This window comes from Varanus komodoensis, unplaced genomic scaffold (genome assembly GCF_004798865.1).
Source record: "Varanus komodoensis strain SLA01 unplaced genomic scaffold, ASM479886v1 scaffold87, whole genome shotgun sequence".
Classification (NCBI taxonomy): domain Eukaryota; kingdom Metazoa; phylum Chordata; class Lepidosauria; order Squamata; family Varanidae; genus Varanus; species Varanus komodoensis.
Window position 1 is genome coordinate 925,258 of NW_025336565.1, and position 10,866 is coordinate 936,123.

Here is a 10,866-nt window from a genome sequence, read left to right on the forward strand (position 1 = left end):
GGCGAGGGGCTTCCATCCTGGGCACGCGAGGGTGCTTAGAAGACCCCCCCCCCCGCCGCGGAATATGGGGCGGGGGGAGAGGGGCTGGCTCCCCGAGCAGTGCTGTGAAAGACAGCGGCCTCGCACCCAGGCGCCGGGCCACTGCGGGAGCAAATCAAGCGGGCTGAGGATGATGGGCGCTGTAGTCCAAGGCATCTGGAGGGCGCCGTCCCACCACGCGGCCCCGGGAGCCCCTCCCTCCCGTCCTTTTTAATAACCGGAAGCACAGTGGTCTACCTTGCAGGGTTCCTCAGGTGCCCACAAAAAACACACCTGGCACCTTAAGCACGGCACAGACTCCTAAGTCCTACATCAAGGGAGAAAGAGGTCTAAAATGAGGCACACCGTCCCCAAGCTGGCTGGGGATGATGGATGCTGTAGTCCAAGGCACCTGGAGGGTGCCAGGTTGCAAAGCCTGACAAATTTCTGCTAGTGGCGCCTTTTGATATTCTGTCTTTGGGTCCCGGTGCTTTTATGGCCCCGTTTTGTTCCTGAACTGAACCCCCTCCTGGGAGTGCTCACGGAAGGGCTCCTGGCTGTGGGCCAGGGATGGGCAGGGGGCATGTGGGGATGGGCAGGGGGCAGGGCCCCAGCTTGGCACAGAGAAGTGAGTCCCCAGTGAGACCCCTTGGATATCTCCAGAAAGGGCAGGAAAACGCCTTCCTGAACTTCGCAAGAGCTGCTCCTGTCTGTCAGTGTTGACCACATCACTCAGTGCAAACAGCTTCAGATGTTCCTTGTAAACTGGCCTTGTCCTCAGAACCATGAGGACTAGAACCTTACTTTATTTTTAAGGGAAGGATCACAGCCCAGGGGCGGAGCACCAGCCTGACACAATCACGGCTCCGGGTTCAATTGCCAGCACCTCCTGGCCGGGTGGAAACAGTCTTGCCTGAAGCCCCTGCAGGGAGAGCCACGGCTGCCCCCGGGCTGGGTGGACCGAGGCGTGGACGGGCCACGACAGCGCCCACGTTCCCAGGAGCACAGAGGCAGGTTGGGCCCCGAAGCCGCACCGATTCTGCCTCAAGACCAGCACAGCCTGCCACTTCCGGAGACATCCACAAAATTCCTTCCCAACCTGGATAAATGCAGCAAAACGAGTAGGTTTTGTCAGCCTTTCAAAGGTGCCAGACCTGGCTGTTTTTGCTGCAACAGGCCACCACCCGGAACTTGCTAGCAAATAAGGACAACGGTAGTATCAGAAGCAATCCTGAGCCATCCTTCCCCACTCAGGATAATGGGATCTGTAGTCCAAGTGTTGCAAGGCTATCCTGTGTCATCCACAAAGCATCAACCTCATATCCCATCCTCCCAGTCAGAGTTTTTTCAGGGTGGGGATAGAAAGAGAAAATGTGGCAGCCCCTCTTTTTCCCAATGCACTCTTATTGCCCCCAGAGAGCTAATAATCTCCCAAACTTGCTCACTCCCTGCCTGGCACAGCCGAAACAAGCTTCTAGTCCACAAGGGACCTTACTAGCTCACTTGTCTGCACATCGGAAGTGTCTGAGAAGAGGCGGTTGGAAAAGTCAACAAAATAGACTACTCCAATTTACCGAAAAAAGGATTTCCTTCCTTCTTCGCTTCCTCGCCTGCCCTCTTGGTTGATTTCCCCACAGCTTTTAACTGTGTCTCGAAATGCACCCTTGAACGCAAGTCTCCACAAGGCCCAGGCAGTTGCAAGGTCTGAACTATTTTTATTAATGCGGACACAAAGGACACAGAAGTGTGCACAACACACCTTGTGGGTACGAAAGAGGTCAGATGAGGCGGAGGGTTGATTAAAAAGTCCCCAGCCAGGGGCTTGGACACTGGGGCCAGTTAAAAGGCAGGAGCCCCTGGCCTCGGAGGGGGACCCAGGAGTCCGGGGCCCAGGGTGGCACAAAGCCCACACCAACCAGCTAAGACCAGCTTATGGGTTTGGGGCTCAGGTCTGTCGTGCTGCGGGGCGGCAGGAACACGGAGGCGATCCCAGAACGCCCGGTGCGATTGGGGGCTGTTGCCCAGGTACGGAAGAGGCGGGGGGAGCGGGCCAGAACCTCGCCCCGCACGACGAGACATCTGCCCCCACACGCGGGTGGGGGGACCGTTACCGAAGAGTGAGGTGTGGGAACACGCACCCGGAAAGTCAGTGAGGAGGGGGGCAAGGGCTGCGCGAAGGGAGCCGGGTGTGCGAGGACAGGCGCGGGCAGCAAGGCGGGGCCCAGAGGCCCGAGGGACGGGGGGCGGCGGGGGCGCTGTGGGGCAGCCCCCGTGCATCAGCAGTCCGTGGTGATCTTGGAGGAGAGCTCCTGGATGCGGCGCGCGCTGCAGCTCTTGCACAGGATGTGGCCGTCCAGCGGGTAGCAGCCTCGGCCCTCCCCCTCGGAGGAGAGCAGCAGCCCACACTCCTGGGACAAGGAAGCAGCGTGAGTGGTGCGCCGGCCCCCCCCCGTCTTCCGCCCCGCTCCCCCCCGGAATCCAGGGGTCCCGAACTGACGCAGCCCCCACATCACACCCACCGGCCGAGCTGGGACCCTGCCCCCAACTGCAGGGGGGTGCAAGGGCAGGCGGGGCAACGCTGAGGCTCTCGCCCCGCAGGCACTCTGCACGTGCTCGTGTGTGCTCTTGCTGCTGCAAGTGTTGCAGAACGAAGCCCAGCATTTTATTTTTTTAAATCGGAGCAGAGCGGAGAAAATGGATGGGAGGCAGGTCACCCTCTTTCTTATTCGACAAGAACCTAAAGGGGTTCGCAGACAAGGCTGGGTGCAGAGAGAGTCATGACGGACGGACGGAAGGGCTTTTTCCCAGCATGCAGAGTTGAATGATGCAATTTGCTTGCTGGGGAGAAGTCCCGCAGTGGGGGAAAGGAGGTGCCTTCCGCAGCCGGGCAGAGCCACGAGAGCCAGACTACCTGCCCTGTCGGTGTGTGACTCTGGAGAGGCCATTTCAACTGTCGGCGACGGCAGGGGGACACGTGCAAAGGCCGGGCCCTGGGAAACGGGCTCTGGCTAGCAAGGTGGAAGCCCAAGAGGGTCGGCTGTGGCCTGCAAGCCTGAGAGGCTGGCCCCCCGGTCTCCAAAACGCTCGGAAAGGCGCGTCTCCATCCGCCGGAGAGGCCGGAGGCGCCTGACCAGCATCCTCACGGGCCCTTTTCTCCTCACCTCGCACTTGTAGCAGCCGATGTGAAAACTGCGGTCCAAAGCGACAATCCTCACCGTCTCCTCCTGCCCGGGCTCCGGCATGATGGCGTTTCCACACACGGAGCACCGTGGGGCAAATTTTCTACAGAGAAGCAAACGCAAAGGCCTCACTGTCCTGCAAAGTCGCCTCCCTGCAGCCCTCTGTGCGTTCAGACTGCTGCCCCCATCATCCCCAGGCAGGACTGGAGCACAGGAGGATTCAGGGGCGGCCCGTAACCAGCCAGCGGGCGAGTTCTCCGGCGGAGGCTCTTTACCGGTGGAAATCTTCGATGCAGTGGATCTGGCTGGTGGCGTCCACGGTGAATGGGACCCCGTCCAGGCACCGGTGGCAGATGACGCAGGTGAAGCATTGTGGGTGGTACGCTTTGCCCATGGCCCGCAGGATCCGGTCCGTGATCGGCTTGGAGCACATGGAGCATTTCTCCAGGGTCACCTGGCGGGAAAAGGACGGCGCAAAGGTACTGCCCAGCCAACCGAAACCCACACCGACGGGTGCCTGGGCCAACAACGCCCATCATCCTCCACCTCTGGCGAAGCAGGCGGGGCTGACTTCTCCATTCCCGATCTGTTAGGGCAGGATGGTTTGCTGTCCCCGCTTTCAAAGGAAAGCAGGGGTGCGCACACCCGCTTCTGGTGCCACGTTGCTTCCGCCACCCTCCCGCTTGACACATCGATCCAGGAATGAAAGGGTTATAAAAAGCTAACGTGCATTTCATGTCAAAACCTAAAAATGAGCCCCTGGACCTATGTGCTCGCCGGCCACAAAGTGGGGGTTTTTGGCAAGAACTGTAACGCTGGCCGTGGATGCTCCTGCTGGCCCACGAGCAGGTCCCGTGGTCTGTGGAACGTCAGGGGGTTGCTTAGGGGCCTCCTGGGTTTGGGGTCTGGCCTGGGACCGCAGCTGCTGAACCCTCCCGTCCCGATCGCTGCCCCTTCGGCCTGCTGCTGTTCCATTGCCAAAAACGTGGAACCTCAGAAAAGCACAACCGGGGCCGTGTCTGCCATTTTTAAAAGAACGTTTCTTGTCCGTCTTTCGCAACGTCTTTCGTGCGGCTGCCCGGCGTGCGCAGGCTTGTCTGGCCAACTTCCTGTCTGCTTCTGTTGTCAGTGTGTGTGGGGACGGGCAGTTCCGCAGGGCCCCGTGAATCGGAGACTGCTGGATGTGTGTGGCAGTAACGGGCACCATGCGCTTGCGCTCCGGGGCCCAGCCAAAGCACGGTGCGGAGGGCCGGCAGGAGCGCACTGGCCGGGAACCGGAGGGCCTTCCCCGAAGCCCGTGGCGGGCACATCGGCCGTGCTCGCGACGCGAGAGCCGCACCGCCCAGGCCGGCTTGCGTGACGCCGGCGGGGGGGCCCTCCCACGGGCCAGCAGGATCGCTATGGGGCGCCTCTAAAAGCCTTCGTTGCCGCTGCCCTCCACCTGCGGCTCTGCCCGCCCACGCGCCCCCCAGGCCAAGCCGGCAGCCGGCAGCAGGACCCCTCGCACTGCACACGGCCCAAGGACAGAGCCTCCGGGAGGCGTGCCGGGACAGCCGGAAAGCGTGGCCCCGCTCCGTGGCCCCCTCCCCAAGCGCCTCGCCTCCCCGGGCTCCTGGGGCCTCCCCCCCACCCCGCAGCCTCCCCCCACTCACGATGTAGCAGGATTCGCAGAAGGAGCGCCGGTCGATGGCGTAGAACGGCTGCCCACGGAGACGGCAGCGGCACGTGCCACAGGTGAAGCACTCGACGTGGAAGACCTGGTCCATGGCCACGCAGCCCGTGCCGTCGCCGACCACGTTCTCCCCGCACCGGGCGCAGCGGCCTGCAAGGCAGGAGGGAGCGTTGGGGGGGGCCGGGGGGGGCAGTCCCCCCCCGCGGCTCGACGGCACCTCTCCTGCTTGCAGGAAGGGGTAACGGCCAGCCCTGCAGTGCGGCTCACTCCTTCGGGGCCTTGGACGTCGGAGGGAGAAACGTTGCCCTGGCATGGCTGACCCTGACAGCGAGTTACAGGGGCAAATCCCCGCGGCTGGATTTGGGCGACGAAACGAGCGCAGCGTGACAAAAAACAGGCCGTGCGTCATGCACCAGCAGCTGGCCAGGTGCTGAGGGCGGTGATGGCCTCTCCTTGTGCTGCGACCCCTGCCCCTGGGATTCGGAGGTAGACTTCTCCTAAGGGTGGAGGCTCTACACAGCCCCCATGACCACCAGCCTCTCTCCCTCCCCAGTCTTGGAGGACTGGATCCCCTAATTCCAGAAGCCTCACCAAAATATTCTCCGGAAGGGGGGTTGTTCATGTCGTACACCAGTTTCTTCGTGAGCCGGTCCAATTCCTCTTCGGGGCGGCTTGGGGGAGCCTGAGAAGAGAGGAGAGGGAGGAGGAAAGGAGTGCCAAGCGCTTTCCTCTTTGTACCCACCAGGCTCCCCGCTGTCCCACAGCCCTGTTCCCTCTTGCAGGCGAGAGCCTTCGGGGCCACGGACATTTCTGTGCAGATTGTAAGCCCCGTGCGGGCGGGGAATTCTTTGTGCCCCTACAAAGTTCTAGCCACAGGGACGGCACGGCCCCACTAAGGACAGGGGCAGGCTACTGGTTTGGCTGCCCACTCTCCAGGGTCAGCCCCCGTGCCTACTCTTCTTTGCCAGGGCTCAGCATGGGGGCGGGGGGGAGAAATCCAGAATAGGGCCCACTTCAGTGCATGTGCAGAGTGCCCTTCACCTCCGTACTCAGCAACCAGAGCCACAAAAGCCCTACCCAAAACATTTGGGATTCAGGCCAAAGGGATGGTTCCCTGGACACTTTGGACCTCCAGAAAGAGATGCGGGTTGGTGGACTGGGCAAAGGCAAACCTTTCCCCTTTGCCCTCCTCAGCCATGTTTCCTTGCGTGCTGTGACTTTGTTTAGACTGAGCCTCCACGGACTGTCTTATGTCACTGCCTGAGTGTGGGCCACCCTGGGAGGAGTGGGATACAATCACTGACACTAAAAACATGCCCCCCCAGCTCTGGGATTCAATGTGCCCCCCAGGTAGAGAAGGCTCCGGATTCCGGCCCCTCTCCTGCCAATCCCTCACTGCCCAGCCAGCCCAGATCCCCCGGCCCGGTTCCCCGCTCCAGCCGCCTTTACCTGGTGCTGGTACCGCAGCGCTCCGCCGCCGGCTGGCATCGGCGCCCCCAGGGCCGGCTCCTCCTTTCCAGGCTTGGCGGGCTGGTATGGCCCCATCGGCGCCCCCAGCTTGGCGTGCCCCCCGGGGCCAGCGTAGAACTCTCCCTCGCCCAGCCGCCGGCCATAGGCGGGTGGGTCCGGGCCCCAGGGCTCCGTGTCGTGGGGCCGGCCCCTCACCCCCGGCTCCGGGGCGAACTGCGGGGGTGGCTTGGCCCCGCAGCCCGGCCGGGGCGACGGGGGGCCGTACGCCTGCTCGGCCCTGCGCCGGGGCTGGCTGTAGCCCAGGACAGGCTGGGCCACCTTCACCTGCACATTGAAGAGCGGGCCGGCGGAAGAGGATGCCATTGCGTACGAGGCCGGCATCGGCTGGGGGTACGGCTTCGGGGGCGCAGCTGCCCGGTGGTAGCCAGCAGGGAAGGGGTCGCTGGAAATGGGGCCCCCATACTGCGCGGGCAGCCCCGAGACAGGTGGGTAGGACGGAGTGGGGGTCGGCGGGCCGCCCGCGTAAGGCCCGCTCTTGGTGTAGGTATCAGTGGAGAACGCAGGAGCCTTGGCGGGAGAGAAGGTTCCGGAAAGGCCCGGCTTGTAGGCTGCTGTGGGCTTGGCGCCCCCCGGCTGTGGCAGGCTGGTGGGGTACGGAGTGGGCTCCAGGTTCTGCAGGGCAGGAGAAAACGCAGTCAAGCGCCAGGTGGGGGGAAGGCGCCGGGGACCCGCCCCCCGGAATTCCGGGACAGCTTCCCGACCTGCCTCTCGCCCCGACGGCTCCTGGCGCTCTCCATGTCGGCCAGCATACTGGTCAGCGAGTCGATCTGCAGGTCGATGCTGGATGGGCGGTGTAGTCCCTGCTCCATGGAGCCCCCCTGCTGGGAGAAATGGACAGGTGGGAAAAGGTGGGACAGGAGGGAAAGGAATCCCCCAATCGCTTGGAGCCGGAGGGGCAGGAGGCCGGGCGAAGGGAGGGGGTCCAGTCCCTTCCAGGGGGCCTCTGCAAGGCCAGGCTGTGCCCAGCTTCCGCCACACCCCCTCCCCCTTAAACTGGGGGCTGGGGGGGTCTGCTTTACTGTATTGTATACCAGGGTGGACAAAAGGTAGCTCTTCAGATGTTTTGGACTTCAGCTCCCAGAACTCCCGACTGCTCGGCTGAGGACGGCTGAGAGGCGACGTTCAAAACATCAGGAGCTCCGCTTCCGGCCCGGCCCTGGTGTGCACAAGGAGGACTGCACCTGTGGGATTTCAGCCTGCCATGCAGCTATAAAAGCACAGGATCTTTATGGGGGCATAGAAGCAAATGGCCAAACTTAAGGTGAAGTTGGTCAAGGAGGGAGGGAGGAGGGAAGGCAGGCAGACCTTTTTTCCAGGGGATAACTTCTAGAGGGACCCCTCGATTCAGCACAGCCCCCCCAGGTGAGATTTCATGGGGGCAGTCGGCGTTTCTCCAGGGTCAACAACCTGCCCTCACTTATTCCCACTGCTGGAAAGAGGACCCAAAGCCACGTGCGGAATTCCCCGATGCTCAGCAGGCCTCGCTTACCTGCAGCGGATAGTTGGGGGGGGGAAATGCTGCCCCAGGAGCCCCCCGCTCCCCGCTCATTTACAGAGGAATACTGGGGTTCACCTTTGGAATCCTGCGGCCCTGGGAAGGTGGAGAGGCGGAGGAAAAGGGGGAGCGGTCAGTGGGTGGGTGCCCCTCTGCCCATACGCCACAGCTTCTCCCACACCAGCACCCTCCCCATGAGTGGGATCACAGCTCCCACCAACCCCAGCCTGTGTCCACGTTGTTCTTTGCCCAAAAAAGTGGGAGCAAGGAACTTGGGCGCGGCCGGTGGGTGCTCTGCTCCAGACTGGCTCACGGAGCTCATGGGAACTGGAGTCCAACAACACCAAGACGTGACCGGTCCCACCTGCCGAAGAGGCCCCAGCGTGGGCCGGGCCAGGCCAGGCCAGGCCCCATTTCGCCCATCCCCGCGGGGGCCAAGCAGCCACCCCAACAGGAAGCCCCCGGCAGGGCGTGAGTGTCCCAGGGGCTCTCCTCTGCCCCCTTTCCAACTGCACGCTTCCAAGGGGGTCAAGCCTCATCAGGGTGTTTCGCTTTTTACTTCTAATCTCTTTTCCAACAAGCCCCGACAGAAGAATTTCTCTTTTTCACAGCAGCTGCCCACCCGGTCAGTCTTTTCCCTGAGCTGAGCTGTCCGGTGCGACCCCAACGTCCTTTCCCTGCTCACTCACCCCCCTCTTGCTCTCCCTCAGCATGTGGATGAAAAAGCAAATGTTTCCCCCTTCTCCATTCACCTGGCTTTTCCTTTGAAGAAATGCTTCAAAGCTAGGAAGCCCCTTGAACCCGCGAGGATCAGATTCCCAGGTAAACAGAAGCTGAGATCGCAAGAGGTTGGGTACCTCGGCCAATGTGCAACGGCCCCCCCCGTAGAGACCCCCCCCCCCGCAGCCCGGCCCCCCCGCGGCTCCCCCCCCCCCCCCCCCCGTTCCAGGCATCCACCACTAAAGCCACCAGGTGGTCAGAGAGGCAGGAAAAATTGGGCCATGCATTTGTTTAAAACATCTTTGTACCATTTGATTAGCACGGAGCTCTCAGGACAAGCCTGCAGTTCGGCAGCCGTTCCGCGTCTCCGAATAGCAGCGTCTCCTCTCCTGACTCCCACGACCAACAGACGGCCCCCCCATCGCTGACAAATCCCTCAAAACTGCCCTTTTACAAGAGAGCCACCCCAAAATCTGCAGGCAAGAAATGCCAACGTGCTGTGAGTTGTGATCCAGCTGGGGAAGGTTGCTGAAAAAAATCAGCCCTCTTTCCATTCCAGGTGATCAAACCCCCAGCTGGGCAGCCTGTATTTTCTTGTCCCCCACCAAATGTACCGTTTCCATTCCCAGCCACCTCCCGGCCTCCAGCCGGGCCCGCTTCTTTTCCAAGCCAGCGCCCCAGAGAGGAGGACGCCCACAACACACAACGCAAGACACATGCCAGGGCTTGCTGCGACCGAAGCCACGAAATTGTCAGGAATTCTGGTCAGGAAGCGTCAACGGAGCATCAGGAGGAAAAGATGCCATTGGGTTAGAAAATCTCGAGTCAAATCCGCTACGGACAGGTTTTCTGCCCCAGCCTTTGCAAACGGCACCCAGCGGCCGACCTCAAAGGGCTGTCAGTAGGAGTCGTTCAGAAACAGCATTATGCAAACTTGGAGAATAGGGAAATAGCAGAAAGCAAGACTGTTGCAGAACTCATGGCCCCCATCTTCCCCCTACGTGTTCGAATAATAGCACAGAGTATGGAGCTTCCCGAAATTTCCGTTTCTGCCCACAGCCCTGCTAAGTAGCACCGAACCAAGTTACCTGGCACCTGGGGCTGGTAGTGAGGAGATGGCCCAGTGGCACTCATGGTCCCATTGGCCTCCTGGGGCTCGTAGGCGGGTTTCGGAGCGGCAGGAATGGGGGCGAAGCTCTTCTGGGACTTGCAAAGTGCCGGAGGGGAAACTGCGATGCCAGGCTGGCCTGGGACGCTCACCTGCTTTGGGGGAAGCCAGGTGGGGCCAGACATCACGAGGGAAGCTGGGGAAAGACAAGGCAGCATGAGGAGCCAAAAACAGGGCCCGGGAGGTGGCCTGGGGGATTCTGGGAGCTCGCAAGGCAGGGAAGCGGGAGCTGCCCGGACGCCTGGGTTCCGCTTCCCAGAGGTGTGTGTGCACACAATATTTAGATGCGCACTGGTCCTCGGAGCCCCCGCCACTCAGGAGAAACGGCGTCGGTTTCTAGACGCTGAGCCCGGCTTTGGGTCAAGGCAAGGGAGAGGAGCCCCCAACCTCTGCCTGCCATCTAGAGAGCACAAGCCCGGCCAGAGCACAGCTGCGCGACAACCCGCTATCACGACAAGGTTTGCTTGCTTCAAACAGAACTTTTGGATACGAAAACGTGCATTTCTGTGCAACTTTCCAGGGCTGCAAAGTGGAGACTCTTGCTATCAGTAAACCCTGCGACGGGGGACAGTAACATGCAGAGCAGACACTGGAAGCAACATTTTAGTGTAGCAGCTACGCACTGGATATGGGATTGGGAGAGCCACGCTCGGTCAGTTTGGCCCCTTGCTCTTCCTCGGGCGAACCTACCTCACAGGGATGTCGTGAGGACAGACCGCCATGAACGCAAGGAGGCCGTGCCTGCCACCCAAAAGCATGCAGAATGTAAAAAACTAAAGGAAATCATCTTGGGGGCGGGGGTTCAAGAGAATTTCAAGAGGGCTCAAAACTTTTCAAGACTCTAGCACACACGCTTCAACTAGCCCATTCGCCAGCTTCCATAGCCCAGTGCGAGCACAACCGTTGGCATGTTTAGACCTAATGAAGCTCAGGGAGTTGCAGTCCCTTGTGCATGTTCGGACACGCGTAAGATTGCATCTTCAGAGCAAGCCCTTGAGACAGCAACTTTGGCAGCCCCCCCCCCCGCCCCCGTGTGCAAGCGGCGTGGAATGAAGGAAGCCATCTTAACAAGTCGGGACGGGAC

At 61.4% G+C, this 10,866-nt stretch overlaps 1 protein-coding gene across 4 annotated transcripts; it reads right to left on the bottom strand.

Moving 5' to 3' along the window:
* Positions 1-1,713: 1,713 nt before the first annotated feature.
* Positions 1,714-10,478, bottom strand: LOC123016679 (thyroid receptor-interacting protein 6-like). Of its 4 annotated transcripts, none has more exons than XM_044417232.1 (9): positions 9,703-10,478; positions 7,896-7,990; positions 7,101-7,220; positions 6,319-7,011; positions 5,461-5,551; positions 4,850-5,019; positions 3,473-3,651; positions 3,180-3,300; positions 1,714-2,426 (listed from the first exon to the last, which is right to left on the bottom strand). In XM_044417232.1, exons 1-9 carry the CDS (start codon positions 9,938-9,940, stop codon positions 2,295-2,297), a joined length of 1,839 nt encoding a protein of 612 aa, XP_044273167.1. In that variant the 5' UTR covers positions 9,941-10,478; the 3' UTR covers positions 1,714-2,294. The 4 variants fall into 4 exon arrangements, with proteins under 4 accessions (XP_044273167.1, XP_044273165.1, XP_044273166.1 ...); XM_044417230.1 differs by having other exon boundaries at positions 7,889-7,990; positions 9,710-10,476; XM_044417231.1 differs by having other exon boundaries at positions 7,101-7,217; positions 7,889-7,990; positions 9,703-10,476.
* Between the last annotated feature and the right edge of the window lie 388 nt (positions 10,479-10,866).